Consider the following 19,303-nt stretch of genomic DNA (forward strand, 5'->3'; position numbering starts at 1 on the left):
ACCTGTGTTGAGTAAGAGCAAGGAGCATGGAGCAAGGTTGTGATCAGGCTGTAGACTAAAAAAATAAGAGAAAGACAAGCAGGCTAAAGGCTGTGACCCTCCACCCTTCACACCCCTGATTACCCCCCCCCCCCCCCCATCAAATAACTTTCTTTTCCACTCAGCTCGCAGGGTCAGATTGAGGTCACTCCCAGGAGAGCTGAGGAACAGGTGTCTGGCTTAGCAGGATGCACACGTCAGAGACTTCCACCTGGTCAATTCTTACAGGATGTCCTAGCGGAACTGGGGTTCTGGGCTGGGGTTCAAAATGGAACGAGGTACTGTTTGCGAGGTCCTTAACGCCTGGTCGTGAAACAGTGAGGTGCAGTGGCAGTCAGACTCAGGGCACAGCCCGAAGAGGGAGAGCAGGTCACAGCCCGAAGAGGGAGAGAAGGACACAGCCCGAAGAGGGAGAGCAGGACACAGCCCGAAGAGGGAGAGCAGGACACAGCCCGAAGAAGGAGAGCAGGACACAGCCCGAAGAGGGAGAGAAGGACACAGCCCGAAGAGGGAGAGCAGGACACAGCCCGAAGAAGGAGAGCAAGACACAGCCCGAAGAGGGAGAGCAGGACACAGCCTGAAGAGGGAGAGCAGGACACAGCCGAAGAGGGAGAGCAGGACACAGCCCGAAGAGGGAGAGCAGGACACAGCCCGAAGAGGGAGAGCAGGACACAGCCAAAGAGGGAGAGCAGGACACAGCCCGAAGAGGGAGAGCAGGACACAGCCAAAGAGGGAGAGCAGGACACAGCCCGAAAAGGGAGAGCAGGACACAGCTGAAGAGGGAGAGCAGGACACAGCCCGAAGAGGGAGAGCAGGACACAGCCGAAGAGGGAGAGCAGGACACAGCCCGAAGAGGGAGAGCAGGACACAGCCGAAGAGGGAGAGCAGGACACAGCCGAAGAGGGAGAGCAGGACACAGCCGAAGAGGGAGAGCAGGACACAGCCGAAGAGGGAGAGCAGGACACAGCCAAGGCCCCGGCCAGCCCCTTGGAGCCCGAGAGGGGGCCCAATTGTCCAACCAGAGCAATGAAAACCATCAATTATATATGTCTTCCAGCGGAGTCGGAGCTGGATCTCGGATACTGTTCCTTTCTGCTCTAGTTCAATATGCAGGTTTACTTATTGACCGCCCGGCAGCTGTATGTGAAAGCGATACTCATATATTGAGTTCCCCCCAACTGTTACTAATGTCCCCACTGCCAGTTCCTCTTGCTGGAGCCTTGCTGTTACAATGGACCAGTGGGTTCCCAGCATTGACAGCTTTTGTTCCTTCTCTGATTCTTTTTCAGGCACTTGCCTCTCAGTAGAATGTTCCGGATCCCTGCCTTGTCAAAAGCTGATACTCCCCCCGGACTATTAAGAACTGGATACAGTTAGAATGGTGATATTTGTCTGAAAGGAATGTGACTGTCTGAGATTTGAGGAGAGTCAGCTTCGTTTCAGATGTGTTTGGGGAAATCGCTAGCCAATAACGCAACACATGTTAAAAAATTAAAACGATGCATATTACTTCTGACCCCTGAGGAGGAAAGGAGGATGTTATGTGGTCAGCTGAATATTGCTTCATTACTTGGAGTACTTACCCAAATCAGGCCAAGGAGGCTCCAGGCTGGCCTGCAGATTACTGACTGATCAGGCCGGGGATTGATGTTCATGTCGTTATTACCACTTCACCGTCTCCAGCAGGGTGGTGAGCTGAACTACGAGGGACCAAGCGGGAAAATTGTTGCAGAGAGATAACCAATCAGATTGTAGCAGATGTGGGTTCAAGCAACTACAGGAGGTGGGACCAACCAATCAGATGTCTACAATGTGACTGGTTATCTCTCTGAACCAATCGTTTTTCGTTTTATTTTTGTGCAAGTAAAACTCCCAAGAGCCTGGTTGACCGGCAGCTAACTGTTGAACTCACCCTGGCAAATTACGCCACTATATTTTTGTTTTGTTAGATGGCATAAACGAGAGACGGAAAATGCAGCTGGAGGCTACAGTTGTTGCCCCTGGGGTCTGGGTGTGGGTGAATTAGTGCAGAATATTTCCAGTGGCGAAAATGAGCTGCTGTAAAATTTGAGATTTTTAGAAGACAGACAGCATGACCTTCTATGGTGATATTACTGGCTGACGTGCAAAAGCGTGAAGACTGCATGAGGGCATTTTGTTGGCAATCATTAAGTTGGGCAAGTCGATTTCCCACAATGCTTTGCTTTCACAGTGCCATTAGCTAGCTACCCTAGAAACTGCCTGGTCCTTAACCCATCACTGTAATACACAGGGAACAGCATTAACATCAGCAGACCCCAAAAACAGCACATTACCCACAATGCTTGGCAGTTCCCCCATGGAACCATGCCTCATTATGTCAAAAGCAATGCTTTGTTGTTAGCTGGTAAAAGACCACAAGGGTTCAGATGAGGGTAAATTTACACACAATACCTACGATTTCGTAATGTAATCCATCCTTTGATTATCACATACATTCCCTCTACGAAATAAATGTGAAGCAACACGCTATAGTTTTGAACACACAACGATCCAGCTTCAATCAACTCTACAACCCCTCCAGCCTTTGCAGTAGAAATTAATTCAGAAAAAAAATAACCCCACAAAGCATTAAAAGTGCAATTTACTGCAACCCGTGTTTTAACTTCACACAGAGAGGCTACGCAGCAAATCCCAGCCTCGCTTCATTTTCAGTCTCAGTCCCTGAATATGCATTCACGGGTCATCCTTTGGGGAAATTCCAGTTGGAAGCACTATTGCCTTGGTTGTTAATGGGTTTTTGGGCAGATTAACAAGACTGAAACAGTACTGTGCATTGTATTTATCTGTAGACCTACAGGTACAGTAATAAAATAATTTTAACCTAGAACAGCACATTTAATGCATAAAGAATTGTGGATTACTGTCCAAAAGCCCATTTAACACCGCCTGAAAACTCTGAACTCTGGAAGATTCCACTGGAATTTCCACTAGGGGTCTTTTTGCCATATTGCTGGTGGCATCTGAGCATACTTTCAACATCTAAGTAAAAAAGACCCCTCATTGTGAGAGCCAGGCCACCCGCCGCCGAGCCCCCCCGGACGCGAGGTATATACGCATGCGCATTAGCGTAACGAAGTGCATGCGATCCTGAGCTCTCTCCTCCCGGTCCCCAGGGTCAAGCTTTGACGAGCGGCTTCCAGATTCCTCGTCTCCCGTAAACAGCGGGCTTTTTCATGCGCAGCCCGATTGGGCATGTCGCCCAGGACGTGATTGCGACTCACGATTTGCCCCTGCAGTAGAAATGGAACAATTCCATTTTTCTTCCACAGGTGAATGTTTACATTCCTCCGTTTGCCCTGTTAATTGAGATCGGGGCTGGATTCAGCCTCCAATGTCAGACGATAGTTCAGTCAGTTAATACCTCACATGCCTGAACCCTTTTACTCGCTCTAAGAGCATCTCGCCCCTTTGTAGCTGCGATAATGACATTTCCATGTGTGCATTTAAAAAGTATCAATATATTTCAAAGAACCACTGGTGTTAAAAAGTATATAAATAGTACCGTGTTGAACAAGAAACAACAACCTATAGGAAGGACAGGAAAATAAAACATCTTAATTACTAACTTACATCTTACATTCTTATTGTGTGACCTGGTGTGTTTGTCTTATAAAAAGGAGTCTGCTTCTCGGCATCTCCCTGCGCTGAATTTCCACTTCATACGCAGATGACTGATGAGTAAACGCTTTCTGGATTAGCCGGAGGAAACCGTCGGAAAATGAATGGGAATTTGCCGGTTAAATACGGGGCACGCAAGACATCTGTTAATTGGTCGCTGAAGTTGCTCGGTTCCCTCAGCAATTTAGAGTATTGACTGTTTTTTTTTTTAATGCAGGCTTGTAGATTAGCGCCATGTAATAAAAAAAATTAGTAGTATTAGCGTGTAATTTCTGCCAAAACAGGGAAAGGGTCGGCAAAAAGATTCTGTTTCTTTAAGAATGCAAGGTGGGAGAGCCCCGTCACTGACGCACGCATGGTATGCAAACATAAATTTAGCAACAACGTGTTCTTCGGGTACAAAACTCTTGGGAAGCAAGCATGCGGTGTCATGTCATTAAAAACAAACCCATTCGATCGCTGTTGTGGAGCGGCAGAGTGCTTTAAAGGTAGAGTCGTGCATCACAGTTTCGGGGGCTCTTCCCACCCCTGAAATTGAATTAGACTCCTTATTAACAATACCACCCGGCTGAAACTGGCAACTGGAGAGATGGCAACTGAGATCCGCAACGCAGCGTGGGTTTTCTTGCTGTCCTTCGCCTTGCTGTTTAAGGTAAGAAATGCTCACCGCCAAAACTTACTCTGGTGTATGGTGCGGTGTTCATTTTAATCATTTATTTTAATGACAGAATTAAACCTTCTGTGTTATAAATCTGCCGCTTATTATTTGTATATGGGGTAAAATGAATGGCAGTAATAGTTTACTGTAACTGAAATACTAATTTAATTTGTTTCTCATAACTAATGTATTGGTGCGCATATACATCGCAAATATTATTAATATAATTGATAATGCTATTAATAAATGATGCATTTATTAAATATAACATTTTAAGCACCTGTTATTATTAAACTTTTTAAAATGAAATCTGTTTGCTTAATCGTCTCGGTAGGAGTATAGTTATTAACAACTGTCAAATTTAATCTGTCGTAGCCCTGGACTGAATTCCCATGTTTCACAGTGCGATCATGCATCTGTACTGCAAACTCCTCTGTAATCGCTTCATGCTGTTCGAATAAAGTAAAAAATAACTATAACTATTATACTTATTATTGGTGTGCGATGTGCAGAGATCCCCATTTCACCAGACACGCGTGTCTATATTTCCTTGGTGTACAGGTTGCGCTCATAAAACTGCTGAACAAGTAAGCGCCCATCGAAACCGTATGACCAGTGTTACTCGGTACGCGCGCTTTATCTTACATGCACTGTAGCGGCTGTTTAGCGGTACTGCGTGTGCACCAGCAGCTCATGAGATGCCCGGTGTGGGTGGGGGCAACGAGTCGCAGCTGGTGGCCGGCCAGGATGGGGCTGGCAGCGCCGATGAGAAGAGCGGAGGTATGCTGGACCTTCATCATCCTGCATAGTTTCACCACTGCTGACGTTCGTGCCTGGATGGCACGTAGAGGGCTGGTGCAGCTACCCGGTTACAGAGACGTCATATTACTCCACATTTAAACGGCGCTCACAGAGCAACACGGACGCTGCCAGAGCTGCTGGTATTTTCGCCAAGTCTAGACAGGAGCACAGGAGATGTGTGCCCACAGGGAGGGTGTAGGGCAACTCTCGGACTTTTGGAGGTGCGCTTATACCACTGCGGCTCAACCAGTGATTTCTGATAATAGGTTCAGTGTTTGGTGTTTATCCTGGTTTGGCAGCTGCGGTTTGTGTGGGATGGTAGATGGAGCATTTATGGCGATTTAATATCAAGCCTGAAAACTGCAAAGCTTCTGTAATGCCCTGACTAAACTTTTTTTTCTTTGGGGGGCGGGTCGTCAGCACCCCCAGCCCATCGCCACGCGGCTGGGAAGCTGGATAGCCAGTGAAGCTGAATGCTGTGCACCAGTGCCTGACGACTCTTGAAAAGAACTTCACTAGTTCTTGGATAACTCTGTTCGTTGGCCACTTCAAAGGCTGGCACTGTGGGGGTCCTGTATAGGGACAATAGCCGAGCAATTTTTCGTTGCCATCAAATGTCCCCCTGGTCTGACTGAATCTTTTCATATATTCTTCACTCAGAGGAGCCAGTGGAGGGAAAAATCATTACCTTTCTATCTTGGGATTGCGGGATGTGTAGCGGGTAGTTGTGGGGGTCTTGGGCTGGCGGGGGTGGGGGGCTTGTTGGAGGGCCTGTTGCTACAAACATTTAATGGTCCACAGGGAATGAATAGTCGTCTCTTTGTCCAAGGCATAGCGGCATAATGGCATTTCTGGATGATTCTTGAAGGATCTCGTTTAGCGACAAACTGCATGCCAACTGCTCCCCCCCCACACACACACACCCCACAAACCCTCTCCAACTTCACAGAGCGGCAAATCCTCCTAAATGAGCTCAGGCTGAAAAAGCCCCCCGTACGGGTGTCTGCTGGGTGGGCAAGCCTAGTGACCAGGTTCGGCCCAGTGAAGCGTCATTTCCTGACGCTACCAGGAGTGATGAGGTCAGTGTAGTGCCAAGGCGGATACCTAGCAAGGGGCGGGGCCTGTGTTTGTTTTTTTTCTTCCACTCTTGTTACTCTTAAATCTCTCTGCATCCGGACAGGATCAACCTCTCTCAAGCTTCCATTAAAAAAATGAGTTATGCTTCTATAGCAGATGGGCATGCATTTATTTATACTAAACAGAGGAACTCACTTTAGCATCCACAGGGGATGATGTCAAAAGTAGAAGACGCTGTGAAGACTGTTGCATCAATGACAGATTAGTTCTGGTTTCCTGACTCTTGTATAAACCCCACATGACCTCCCGTGACCAGCTTCACTGTCGCCGGTTAAATCCGCCACGTTTGACATTAATCTGCAAAGCGGAAAAACGACCAGCTAGGTCTCCTGAAATGCCTCTGTTTGACCCAGATGACATCAGACGCCAGACATGATCCTTGTGTCTTTCTTGATTGAGCGTATGCTGATAACGACCATCTTGACCTCTTCTTCAGTGCCCTGGAGTCTCGTACGTTTGTACTCGAACAGGATGGGACCTGGAGTGATTTTTTTTTCTCTCTTTTTTTTTTTTGGAAGCTGTTGAGAGGGAAACAAATATTTCCGCCCTTGTGACGGGATTCACTTCGGTGCTTGACATTGTTCTCGTTTCCTGGCCCTACATCATCCATAAAATCTCCCTTGAGAGATCCTATTAGGGCGTTTAATTGCAGATTTCTGCAGTAGAGAAGGAGGGGTGGGTGTGTGTCGTTTTAGAGGGTCTCAGTGCAAAAAAAAAATGTCCAAAGCATCTGGTTTTGGCAGGGAGAGCCGGTTTGGCGCACGTTAACAAGACTGAGTGTTTCCAGTTAAAGTTGCTAAACTCCTGAAACTCTACTCATTGGTCACATCTGGGCCCAATCGGAATAAGAACGAAAGAAGCACTTTCAGTGCCACACGAGGCGTGTCTCTTATGGAAGTCTTCGCTTTCTGGGTTCACAGAGTCACCCCCCCGCCCCCCCCGTCCCTCCCCAAGCACCCTGCCTTTGAATTTGTGGTGGTGTTGGCAGGCAAGCTGGGTAATGTTGGTGGGAGCGTGCAGAGCGGGTAGGTCAAAGCCCCATGCGTTTATCCGTACTGTCAGATTCGGAGTCCAACTCGGTGGATGGGACGCGGCCAGGCTGTCCTGGGTATCCGAGGGCAGGCAAATGCCTTCACCTCTTACCCGATAGAGAGTCCCGGGTTAGGGCTCAAGCGGTAACAGGGTACATGGGAAAGGACATTGTTTTTATTCATTATCGCTGTTATCAAGGGCGCGATTGGGAAGAAAGGACACAACAGGTTAAGTTGGTGACTGTGAGCTAGAATGCAGCAATCAGAGCTCTGCGTATTCCAGCAACAGCTTAGTGACTCGGGATACGGATAAGGCTGGACAAAACTCGCATGCCGCCTTGTAGGCCAATGGCCGGGACCTGTGAAAGGCAGTGGTGTCGCATTTCTCTCTGCAGCCCAAAAGGTAAGGAGGAGGCGTGTGTTCCGCGGCCGCAAGGTAATGCGACTGTGTTGCCGCGGAACTCCACCTCTCTTCTGGCCAGTAGGTGGCACTGCAGCTGCAGCGAGTTTTGCCAGCGGTGGCCCAGTTGCCCCCATCTCACATGCCGTGATGGAACAGGCGCACTCAGCCTGCGCATGTCCCCTGTCCTGCAGTGTCCCCACAGGTGCCTGTTGTTTAAGCCTCTTAAGCACCTAAAACATGGTGTTTCAAAGTTTGATAAAGTCAGTGTGCCTTATGACTGTAAAGCGACATAATTGTATTTCTGGCATGTCGATGTGGGGAGTTTCCATTTGTTGTCTCCACTGTAGGGAATAATATTTGTTTCACTTAATTTTTTTTTTGGTGTGTGTTTTCTTCTTTGTTGTCAGACCATATCTCATTGGCTCTTCATCTGGTCTGCAGATTGTGACCCTGGATGCTCTCCCCGAGTCTAAGAATGCCAGTGGTGGGTCTGTGGGTGTGGGGGGAGGGGGGCTGTACTCCGGTGATGGGCGGTCTAAGCCCTCTCAACGCCCCGCAAAGAAAGGATGTTGACGGACTGATGCCAGCGTCGCTGCGCGGGATCGGAGATGATTCCCATGAATAAAATCCTCCATGTGCTTTTGGGAAGGGAGAGGGGGAAGGATAGAAGATGACAGAGGGCAGAGCGCAGGGCAGGGTGGGGGCAGGAAGGGGATGAGGAAGGGGCTCCTGAGTGAAAGGAAGTGTGGAAGCCTGATGACCTTCCTATTGTCTCTCTCTCTCTCTCTCTCTCTCTCTCTCACACACACACACACACACACAGATTTGTAATTACATCTTCATACAAAATAGCTACAAAAAAGTCTTGTTTTTTTTATTGCATTCACAGATTTATATAAAATTATGGTATATATTGATCTTTTGGGGAACCTCCACCCACTCAGAATATATATATAAAAAAAATTAATAGTACATTAGTTAATTTAAATTTTCACTAATTACATTGAATGTGAGCTGTTTTGTCTTGGGAATTCTTATAATTATGTATTATTAACACATATTATGACTAATACTAATATTCAAAACTTACTCTCTTATGTTTGCTGACTGACGTTATGTTCACTCCCACCTATACTTCTGTATGGGTTTCACCCTGCTTGTCACCATATTGTAAGAGTATAAGCCTGGCCAAGAAAACATGCGTTGTGCTTCATTCAGACCCACCCAGACCTAACACAGGCCCACCCAGACCTAACACAGGCCCACCCAGACCTAACACAGGCCCACCCAGACCTAACACAGGCCCACCCAGACCTAACACAGGCCCACCCAGACCTAACACAGACCCACCCAGACCTAACACAGGCCCACCCAGACCTAACACAGACCCACCCAGACCTAACACAGGCCCACCCAGACCTAACACAGGCCCACCCATCCGCTGCTTTCTGTATCCAAACCTCCCCCCTCCACACACACGTGCAACATGCTGTGAGCCTCCGGAATAATCTTTCATACATGTCGGCTCCCATAACCCTTTGCGTTCCTATCTCACTCGTGCTCCGTGCAACCCGCATGCACACCTTCTAATAAAACACACATGAGCCACCCCAACTCCCACCCTCCTTGTCGCCCCCCCCCCAATCCACCCACATCACCGTGGCTCACCAGGTCCTCTGCGCCCCCCCCTGGGTACCGCAGTTGTGAAAGCTCAGTAGAGCGCTCTCGCTAGAGAGGGATGAGAGCTATTTACGTGAGCGAAGGCGCTAATTGACAATAGGAAAGAATGTGGATCACATTCATATGCCCAATATAGAACAAGCTTTACGGCAGCAAAATGTCTGCAGACGGAAGACGGCTTGGAGTGGAAGTAGCTTCTGTTTTCAGAGAGATGCACTGCAGACAGTGAAAGATGTCACTGCATTAGCGGTAGCCTGACTAGCAGAGGACCTGGGTGGGAAGCAGAAAAGCCCAAAATTAATTAAAACCAGGGATTAATAACTTTTTCCGTCGTCCTAATTTTCTCTAGAGACTCCCATCTTCCTGTACTGAATGGTCAAGTGGCTGTGGTAGTTTGACCCCTTCTATTCTCTCCTCACCTCTCCTTGGGCTGCTGTAACCCTGCCTCATCTCTGTAGACCCCACTGTCGTCTGAGGGACTAGACCCAGGTTCTCTTGTCGAGAAGGTCGTGCAGTTTTTTCGAGACCCATTTTATTTAGAGCATGACTTAAACCTGAAACACCTGGCATGGGAGACTTGATGTCCAAATAATTAGCTTAAACAATGTGGAATGAAATCCAGCACTGGCCCGTAGCCCCTGAGGACCGGGCTTCAACGCCATTGGTCTGAATCTTCTGGATATGTTCATTCATGGGACAGTAGAGGTGGAGACGTCTATGTTCTGTATCTGCGCGTCATTACCGCCGCTTCCTCGGAATGGGATTGACATTGGCGCAAGCAGGATGGTGGTCTTGAGTCCATGTTGGCTGGGCCATGTGAGAAGGTCTTTCATAATAAGTGGGAGAGATGGAGGGGTGTATGCTGGGGCGGGACCACAGGGGCACTGGCACCCAGCTGAAAGCTGATTGGCTCCCAGAGTGCCCCTTCCTTGTCACTCAGCGATTGAAAACATGTTATTGGCTAATGATAAGGTTGGCTTCAGTATATAAATTACTGCCCTTTTTATGCTCCCATTTAAAAAAATATATCCTAGAATAGCCCCTGGTGAGATGGCTGTAGATTGGCATATCTTTGGTCTTCGGGCTCCAAAAATGTGTGCGAGATTTTGACCCCGAACCATGTTCAGCCTCTGTGTTGTGAATTGCATTTCCCCTCATATTTCACTGGCCCAGCCATATGGTCTCCGTAGACCACAGAACTTTTGCTGGTATTAAGTGTTTCACAGTCGCGGTTGCTTTTCAGAAGCCAGTTTCATCATCCAGAAAGCTCAATATCCATCAAAAGTTTGTTTGCAATCTCACAAAATGCTCAGTGTAATTAAAAGCTCGGGGATGATCTGTAGAACACTGTGCTTTGTCGCCTGGATGAATTATCCACAGGCTAATTAGATTGCTTTGTTTTTATTTTTAAATCTATCTCGAGCTTTTATTCCTGTTCAGAGAAGCAGCTCAGCTCAGCTCTGATAGTTATCTTTCGCTGTTAAAAAGGCACATAATACGTATCAGCCTGGAATGTGTGCCTCTTGGCATAGCCCGCTGTGAAATATCACTCCTCCACCCCCCAGCTAAGACTGCCACAGTCTCCGATCAGGCAGGGGACATTCTTTAAGTCTGGGAAGTGCAGAAAGCCGCTTATCACCCGATTAACCCGCTGTTGTCCACGTGCTGCATGTTCTAACCTGTTTGGTAACTCTACCTGTTCTCCACAATCAGCTTCAGAGCTTGATGCGATGTCTGAAAGATATTTGCTATTTAGTGACATGAAATACATGTAAAACTTTATTATTTTTTTTTTCCTTTTCTTGATCTTTGTGTGGCTGAGGTACAAAGAAGGGCCTTTTAATCTGGCCCTTGATGCTGGTGGTCTCACTGGTGAGGTAATTGGTACCACCGCTATGGCCTCTGGGGACTGGGGAACCTGTGCCACAGGGGCAAAGGGATGGGGGAAGGGGGAGCGTGTCGATAAGGGGGCCAGCATTACCACGTCGTAATGGAGGGCGGGCCTTTGTCTCAGAATCTCCAATTAGCCACAGTGTTTCCAGCACTCATTTTGCACCATCCAATAGGAGAGTGCCGTTGAGCTCTGACACGCCCCTCCACCTCACCTCCTTGTTCTATTGGCCGGGCCCACAAAGTAAACCGAGTGACATTCAAGAGCTCCTCAGCTAGCCCTTTGATAGCAACTTGCAATTATAACTTGTGATAATCGATGTGTAACTAGTTGCTGAGGAGCAACATCATTGTGTTCGTCGGGCCTGAAATAATTACCTGAAGGCCTTTAAAATGTGTACGAGTGTGCAAACATAAAAGCCTGGAGGAGCGACATGCATATTAGCCTGGGGCATGACCATTGTCAAAGTCTCACTCCCTGCCAATTCGAATCGTTTAATATGCTTAGCTAAACACTTTCGCTGGGTTCAATTCTTTCTGTACAGGCGCCTGGAAGCCCCCTGTAGCTTCACAGCTAGAGCACAGCCAGTTTTATCCACCGTGCCGATTGACTGGCCTTGTAAGGAGGGAAAGCCTGCTGTCGCGTGGGAATGTCCTGTCTGATTTTTATGCGGTGGCATGGCAGAGACTATTTAGGAAAATGTTACAAATCCCGGGCCACGTGACCCGGCAGGCCGTTCCTGTACCTGGGGAGACTCAGCGTTCCTGGTTTTGAGGGCCTCTCAAGGGATTCCAGCGAGGGCGTCGTCCTCCAAGCTCCTCTTTTAAATGTCAAAACAAAAGCTGGACGCGAACGTGTCGACATCGCGTTGGGAATTTTCAGAATGTGCCACCACGTCAGGAAAACATTAGATGCGTGATCCCTTAGCCTGTAATTAGCATTTTTTCCCTCCCCACAAGGTGCGTGCACATGTAATCCTAGACTTTGCCCTCAATGGCAAGTGATTTAGATTTTTCTTTCTGAAACGTAAGGCTGTTTTTAATGCTTACAACTTGCTTGGGCTGAAGGAGGTGTTTTTTTTTCATGCCAGCTAAGGATTGCATCGTTACACTTCCCTGAAAGCTGATACATCACGTTTAGCGAGCACGGCCTGACAGTTATAGCAGAGTTCTTGAACATTGCCCATGGCGGGGGCGGGGGAGGGGAGGGGGCTAAGAGAGCTGATGATGCCAAGGCTCCTGACAGTATGGATGGGAGTCATCCATGGCCCTAAGTTGGAGGGCTGGAGACTCGAACAAGGATGCCAAGCTGTCTCTTATCAAGGCTGGCGGTGCCAGGCTGTCTGGGTACTGCCTGGTGTCCACCCAGAGCAGTAACACCTTATGAGTCAGAACAGCTGGTGGGTCATCAACGAGGCCTACTGAGATGTCTGCTATCACTTGAGTGCTTCCTCGTTCCTGTTACTTCGGTCCCAGTGGCGACCTAATGGATAAAAGACCCTGCATAATTTATACATTTCCTGTCATGCTACCAGTTGATTGATTTATTTGTGTAGTGTACTCAGTTGTCAATTTCACCATGTGTGACTGCTGACACTTCATATAACGTCATGTGAGAGGTCCCGTTGGTTAAAGTGTGGCCTCCAAGTTCTGTTGATTTTATAACTGCCTGGGGTGGGTCACAGTCACTTTAAGAAACTGGGCCCACACGCATGCAGTTCTGAAGTGCTGCTTTATTCCCTGCTGCCTCAGTTCTGGGCCAGAAGCCTCATCTTTCCACCAGATATGCCTCTGGAAATGCTTTGTTTTCATTCACAATACCTGGACTAGGGTTGGACTCGTCCATCACCGTTATCTCTCTCTGAACTTGCAGCTCACACCCTGGCTGCCACTGTCTTTCCGGAGATGGAGCTGATCTGCTTTGGCCTCCGTTCACATCCTCCCGGCTGCTGTAGCTGTGGACCACCCACCCCAGCATGCCTGAGAATAGGATGGAATGGAACGGAATGGAATCTCATCTTCACTGGCACATTTTAAGAATTTCCTGGCCAGTGGATGTGTGAATCACATTCTCGCCGCTCGGGATATTCACCTGTTCAGCTTTATACCCCCATGTCTTCACAGTCCCTTCATCGCCACTGTCCCGCTTCATCAGTTTGTTGGATTCTCTCGCTTTCGTTGCATCGGGTTGGGGTGGAGGGTGTTTCCTGTAGAGGGAAGAACAACGGATACTGGGAAGCCAAGGGCTGAAATTAGTGACCAGAGGGCGACGTGCTTGATTTGTATTCGCTCCAGAAAATATCTGCTTAGATTGACAATTTGAGCAGCTGGACTTTGTGGGCTTCATGGGTGTATGGAAGAAGTAGACGTTGCGTGAGACGACATCCCCTGTGTCTTCTGTGACCGACGGAAGGAATCACGGTGTGCCGTCCCTGAGGGAGTCACTGAATCTCTCTGCTGATAAGACACCCATAAACATTTAGCAGATGGGGTGGACTTTAGGGAGATGCTGAAACTCGACACCTGTCCCAGTAGATTCAGAAGCCCAGGCCACATCGGCTCCTAGGCGACACATTTTATAATCTCATTGACATTTCTTCTCCGGATTGCTTGTCAGACGTGCCTCATTCTGCTGGCTGCTTCTTTGCGGCTCCTTGCTCGAGTCACTGACAGGTGACACGGCACCAGGAATCGTGCCAGGCGGCTGGTAGCTTCCTCTTTTGGCGCTGGCAAGGTAGAGATTGTCAGGGTGCATTGCCCTTTGATTAGCTGACAGGTGGAGTGTTGACAGTCCCTAACCCCTGACGCTGTTTCCTTGAATGCTTCATCCAACCATTTTCCAGAATTACCAGTTCTCCGATCCTAACTTTGAATGGCACCCAATAAAATATCTCAGTGTGCTCATATGTGTACATTTAAACTAGCCCACTGAGACTAATTATTTCATTTTTTTTCTAATGATTCTTGGAGCATCCTTTTCTTGTTGTGCAAAGTGGTTTAATGTGATGCCTTTGGCGATAGCGTGTGTTGGCATGCACAACAGTCTCCTGTATTCTCGCGCTGGATTATTTCTGCTCTCGCCTCTGCCCCATACTTTCTAAGGGTAGAAGTGAACGTGGGTTTAAAAGGTCACTGACTCGCTGGTAATCCGCAGTCACAGTCAGTCTCGGGAGTCTTTACATGGTGACTCTGTCAAGGTGCTTGTCTCCTGGACAGAACGGGACTCCAGATCCGATTCGCCGTGTTTTTGTTTGGGATTGTGCTCGTGGCGATTCAGGTAAGGACAGGCCCATCGTCTGCATGCTTCTCTACATGCTTCTTAGCTCCCAGAATTCCGTGTGTGTATGTGTCTGTTGCCGTTTGTGCGTGCCTGCCCGTGCGTGTGCCTCACGTGCGTGTGTTTGTTCATTCCGGAATAATCCGTTCCAGTCATTAGAGTCACGGCACTTTAGTCCTCGCATTCTCTGCCCTCTGATGGGTATTTGGTTGGCAGAGTTAACCATCAGAAGGGCTTTATGTATCTGTCACTGTGCCTATTACTGCCCAGTGTCATTTATCAGCCATGGGCTGGGTCTCATGCATGGGAGTCCTCACTGACCAATGGAAAACAAGCCCTGGAAAACTCACGCTTTCAGTCTCTCACGCAAGAAATCTTACGACAAATCTATATCATTCCATCCTACACCTAAAACCAAAAGCAGTGGGGTCATTTGCAAACCCTACAGGTGATTTACAAGGTAATAAAGCTGTTGCATGCATGTAAATGCGTGTGCATGTGTGTGCAGACTTGTCTCTAATTGAAAATGTCAAGCCAAACAGTTGGCCAAATTGGCAGCCCTGGCCAGGAGGTAGGCGCTAGCTGTCGTTAGCATTGCATCCTCCTGCTGGTCACCAGCTCTCATTGCTGTTGCATCCTCTTCCTGCCTTCGTCCCACTTTAGCTGCCCACCACGCTTTTTTTCTTCTTCCATGTTTCCTGTTACTTACTTCCTGTTGGAACGTCATTTCAATATGAAAGTTCACTCTAATTTTAATGACTGATGTTTTGTTATGGCTCATTTAGACATTTATTTTTTTTTGTATGAGGTAAAGGAAGTTTTGAGCATTGTCCTCGGCTGAAAGTAAAGTCATGTGACCACTCCAGGTGTCCAGGGCAATGATGCAGATTTTAAAGCACAAACCTGCCTGTTTTTGTTCACTTCCCTCAGTGCGTCACATGCTCGGCTCATTTTCCCAGTTGTTTTATTGGTGTCGTTCATCTTTCACCATCCCAGCCACCCTGGGCTTCATCTGTGTTTATCTTTCTGACCGGTGTGGGGAGGGGAGCCATCTGAGAAAAGCACCCCCCAGGCTGACACCGCTGGGTTGGGTATTAGAGGGTCACTGTGGTGCTTCCTGTCTGTGGTTAATGACTCTCTTCCGCTGGGGACTGTCAGTGAACTTTTAGTTGTCCAGGACAGATTCCCAGAGGCAGAAAGTTCTGGTCCAGAAATTACAAATCCAGACCAAGGTTTTGTTTCAACCAGCCAGTTGAGCATAAAGAATCTCAGTCACAGAGTAACTCAACTGGTTGGTTGAAACAAAACCTTGGTCTGGATTTCTACTTTCTTGACCTGAACTTTCCACCTCTACAGATTCCAGTGCCGTCTCACTGTTATTCTGAAGCCGTCATTCTGCATGAAACATTACTCTGTTCCTCTCTTATTATAAACCATTATGCTGTTGCTCTGTAACACTGCAAACATCCCACTGTAATGTGACCATTGCACTGTTGTATTTTAACAGTAAAACCATGACTCTGTCACATTAAAACTGAACTTTTATGCTCCCTATGGTTACAGTGAACCTGAGCAGGCTTTTTATGAATCAATGTCACTGTCCTCCACCACGCAAAGGGGACCCCCCAGGGAAAGGTCCATCTATCTGTTTAGCAAACATGTTTTTCTCCATCAGAATGAAACAATGCTTTATTTGCTAGGGTGCAGGTACACCGGAATGCTCCGTGCCGCATATTCCATCTTGCTCTTCGTTGAGAAAACCAGACGCTTGTCAGCCATTTGTCCGGCACTCCTGGAGCAGGTTTTGGGGCTACAGGACTAACGCAAGGGCCCAGCAGGCATGTGACTATTCTGCCAATATGGGATTCGAACCAGCAACCTTCCAATCACTTGCACAGAGGCCTAACACCCTTAGCCACGCACTGCCAATATTTCTTGCTCGCTTTGAAACCAGCATCAAAATTAAAAGGGAAGATCATTACAGCGGATTACGGTCTATAATAATTTTAAAGTAATGAGTTGAGTTGTGTTTGTATTGAACATGCAACTCGGTCAGCTTAAATATATGACAAAGTAATAAGGAAGGGCAATATGACGCTTAGTTCTTTTTTGCTCAGTACTCAAGCATTGCTCCGTAAATCGTGACCACTGGGTGGGTCTGATTTTTGATACGGGTCTTACTCAGCCCGAGCTGTCAGCAATTGCCTTCTTTAAGCTATTGGACCATTCCCAGTACTAAACCAGTGCCAGTCAGTGAACAATCCTAGTCTGTGTACTGGTTATTCCTGCCCTAATGGATTTTTCATCCCTGTCCCCCTAGAACATGTCGGAACGGCTGTAAATTCCCTGTCTGGCCAGTATGGTCACCAGTGGGCCCTTAGAAGACTGGGTAATACGGTCTTGTTCATGCACTTGGCCTGATTTTAAGTCTCAGTACCTGAGCGCGACACAGGAAGTGCACTCAGACAAAAATATCACAACTAGCCCCTTCAAAAGTCCATTTGAATGAAAAGATGTACCACCTCGACTTCAATATAATGGGCCATTTTATATAATAAAATACACAAAGCTAATTTGGTGGAACACTTCATAACTGATCTAGCTGGATATTAGACCCAGGGCTTCTGAGGATTTGTTTTGGAAGCTGGTCCATGGTCCATCTCAACTTCCGGAAGCCTGTGTGGTCACGTTAGGCGCGAGAAAGATCCTCTATTCATCTCCTTTAGGCTCTGCAGATGTATCCACCCTGAACCTGCCAAGAAGGGTTTGTGTGAGGTAGGGGGCTCATTTCAGAATGCGAGGGAATACCGTGACGGGGTCTGGGGGGGGGGCTGTCCTCTCCCACTGCTTTAAAAACATTATGTAACGTTATACCCGCCCTCCGTGTCTTAAATTAGGCCGCAGTCCGTCCACTGCGCCTTGCTGTTCTCTCCCTGGCACCAGGGCAAGTTCCTGTGGAGCCGGGGTCGTGTTTTCCACTGCTCCCCAGTGCCTGTCTTCCCAGTGTAGTTCATTGGTTGCAGAGGGCAGCAATGGCAGGACAGTGATTGGAGGATTTAGCATGCATGGAGACTAGCATTAGCAAGTAGCGCTGCTGTTGGCGTTAATGAATCAGAAAGACTCTGTCATTGGCCACTCACTTGAAGTCACTTTATGGACCTGGCTTGTTTTCCATTGGTCAGTGAGGTCATGTGACTGCTGTATTATTCTATTAACAAACCCGCAACGAAGCCGCCTGATTGGCTCGTTTCATTTTGCTTTGGTCCACTGAGGAAACCGCGTGCCTGACTTGCCCTGTTTCCCATCGCGCCAGTGATGGGGAGTGATGGAAAGTTCATGGTGTGAAGTGAGTTGAAGGCAAGCTGTCTTTTTCCTGGGGTAACACACCACTGTGAGAGGGGGGTGGCCAAGAGGACAAGAATATTCTCTTCCCTCCAAAAACAAGGCCCTTCCTCCCCCATGGCTAATCCTCTGTCAAAGCGCTCAGTCTCCTGTCCAGAAACCTAGCTGGTGCGAAGCTCTCCTCTCACTGACCTATAATTCCCTCTTTCCGGCATCTCCCGTTGAAGATTAACAGAGCGCACACCACCCATACACCTGCTGGATGCATTACGCTCCTGCGTGGCGTCTGCTCACGCGTCCAGTTGGTTTTCTTATCTGGGGGGTTCGGCATGCGCTGGCGTCTGTCTTGGGGCTCAGTGTCCAGTCCTGCTGACTTTACGGGGAGATGGGGCAGGTCTTTCAGCTGTGGCATTATGGGTACTCCGCCCACGTAGGAGCGGTTGCTGTTATTGAGTCGCCTGCTTCCCTAACAGGGGCTCCTGATTCTGTTTATTCAGCTGGGTTTTTATAAGACCTGGGGGGTAGGTATCTGGTTTGAGGCCCCAGTGGCGGTGGCCGACACCAGCCCTGATACTTTGACCCTCCACCCGTGACTGTAGAGGATTTAGCAGATTATAATGTGCAGGTGCTCAGTGGGAGGGGCATGTAGGCCTCTTTTTTGTTTCTGCCCAATCTGACCCCCACAAGGTTTTAGTTCCCCATATTAAACTTTACCTCGCATACTACTGGGCCTTTATAACATGGCAATCAATCTATACTACTCTCTTAAAACTATATAGCTCTCTGCACAATGCTGTACTTTTACTCCCCAACTTGTGTTTCCATTGTTGGTGCATAAACCACAATACTATACCATTATATTTTAATTGTGGTGTGTGTGTGTGTGTATGTGGTGACCACTTATACTCCACAATGTAATAAAAACCTGTTATACTGACCTTGTGGGGACCATTTTTAGGTCTGTAAATGCAAAAAAACAAAAATGCCAAAAGTCTCGTATTTTGTTTGGTTACTTATGGTTAAGGTTACTGATGGGTAGGTGTTAAGGCATTGGCCACCCCTGGGTTAAGGTCATCGTGTTGGGATTAGAGTTTTCCCCATAGAAATGAATGGAGAGTCCCCACAAAGATTACAATTCTGTGTGTGTGTATGTGTGTGTGTGTTTGTGTGTGTGTGTGCACATGCAAGTTTTATATAAAATAATAAAATCCGTATGTATTTTTTTTTCCCATACTCTCTCGAAATAACTGGTCGCGCGACATTATGAGATGCTCTGCACAAGGCCTTAGCGATATCTGTATATTAATACAATACACTGTCAGTCAAGGATGTGTGCAGGGTTGCTATTTGATTCTCCAAAAACTCAAAAGCAGCTCCTCATACCA

At 47.7% G+C, this 19,303-nt stretch overlaps 1 protein-coding gene across 5 annotated transcripts in view; it reads left to right on the top strand.

Annotated features, from left to right (window-relative positions):
- The first annotated feature begins 4,109 nt into the window (after positions 1-4,109).
- LOC125704650 (ADAMTS-like protein 1) overlaps positions 4,110-19,303 on the top strand; it is a 112,173-nt gene continuing 96,979 nt past the window's right edge. For all 5 annotated transcript variants that reach the window (XM_048970528.1, XM_048970529.1, XM_048970530.1 and 2 more), the window contains exon 1: positions 4,110-4,351. In XM_048970528.1, the coding sequence (XP_048826485.1) occupies positions 4,289-4,351 (63 nt within the window). In that variant the 5' untranslated portion in view covers positions 4,110-4,288. The remainder of the gene's footprint in view (positions 4,352-19,303) is intronic.

This window comes from Brienomyrus brachyistius, chromosome 12 (assembly GCF_023856365.1).
Source record: "Brienomyrus brachyistius isolate T26 chromosome 12, BBRACH_0.4, whole genome shotgun sequence".
Taxonomy (NCBI): Eukaryota; Metazoa; Chordata; class Actinopteri; order Osteoglossiformes; family Mormyridae; genus Brienomyrus; species Brienomyrus brachyistius.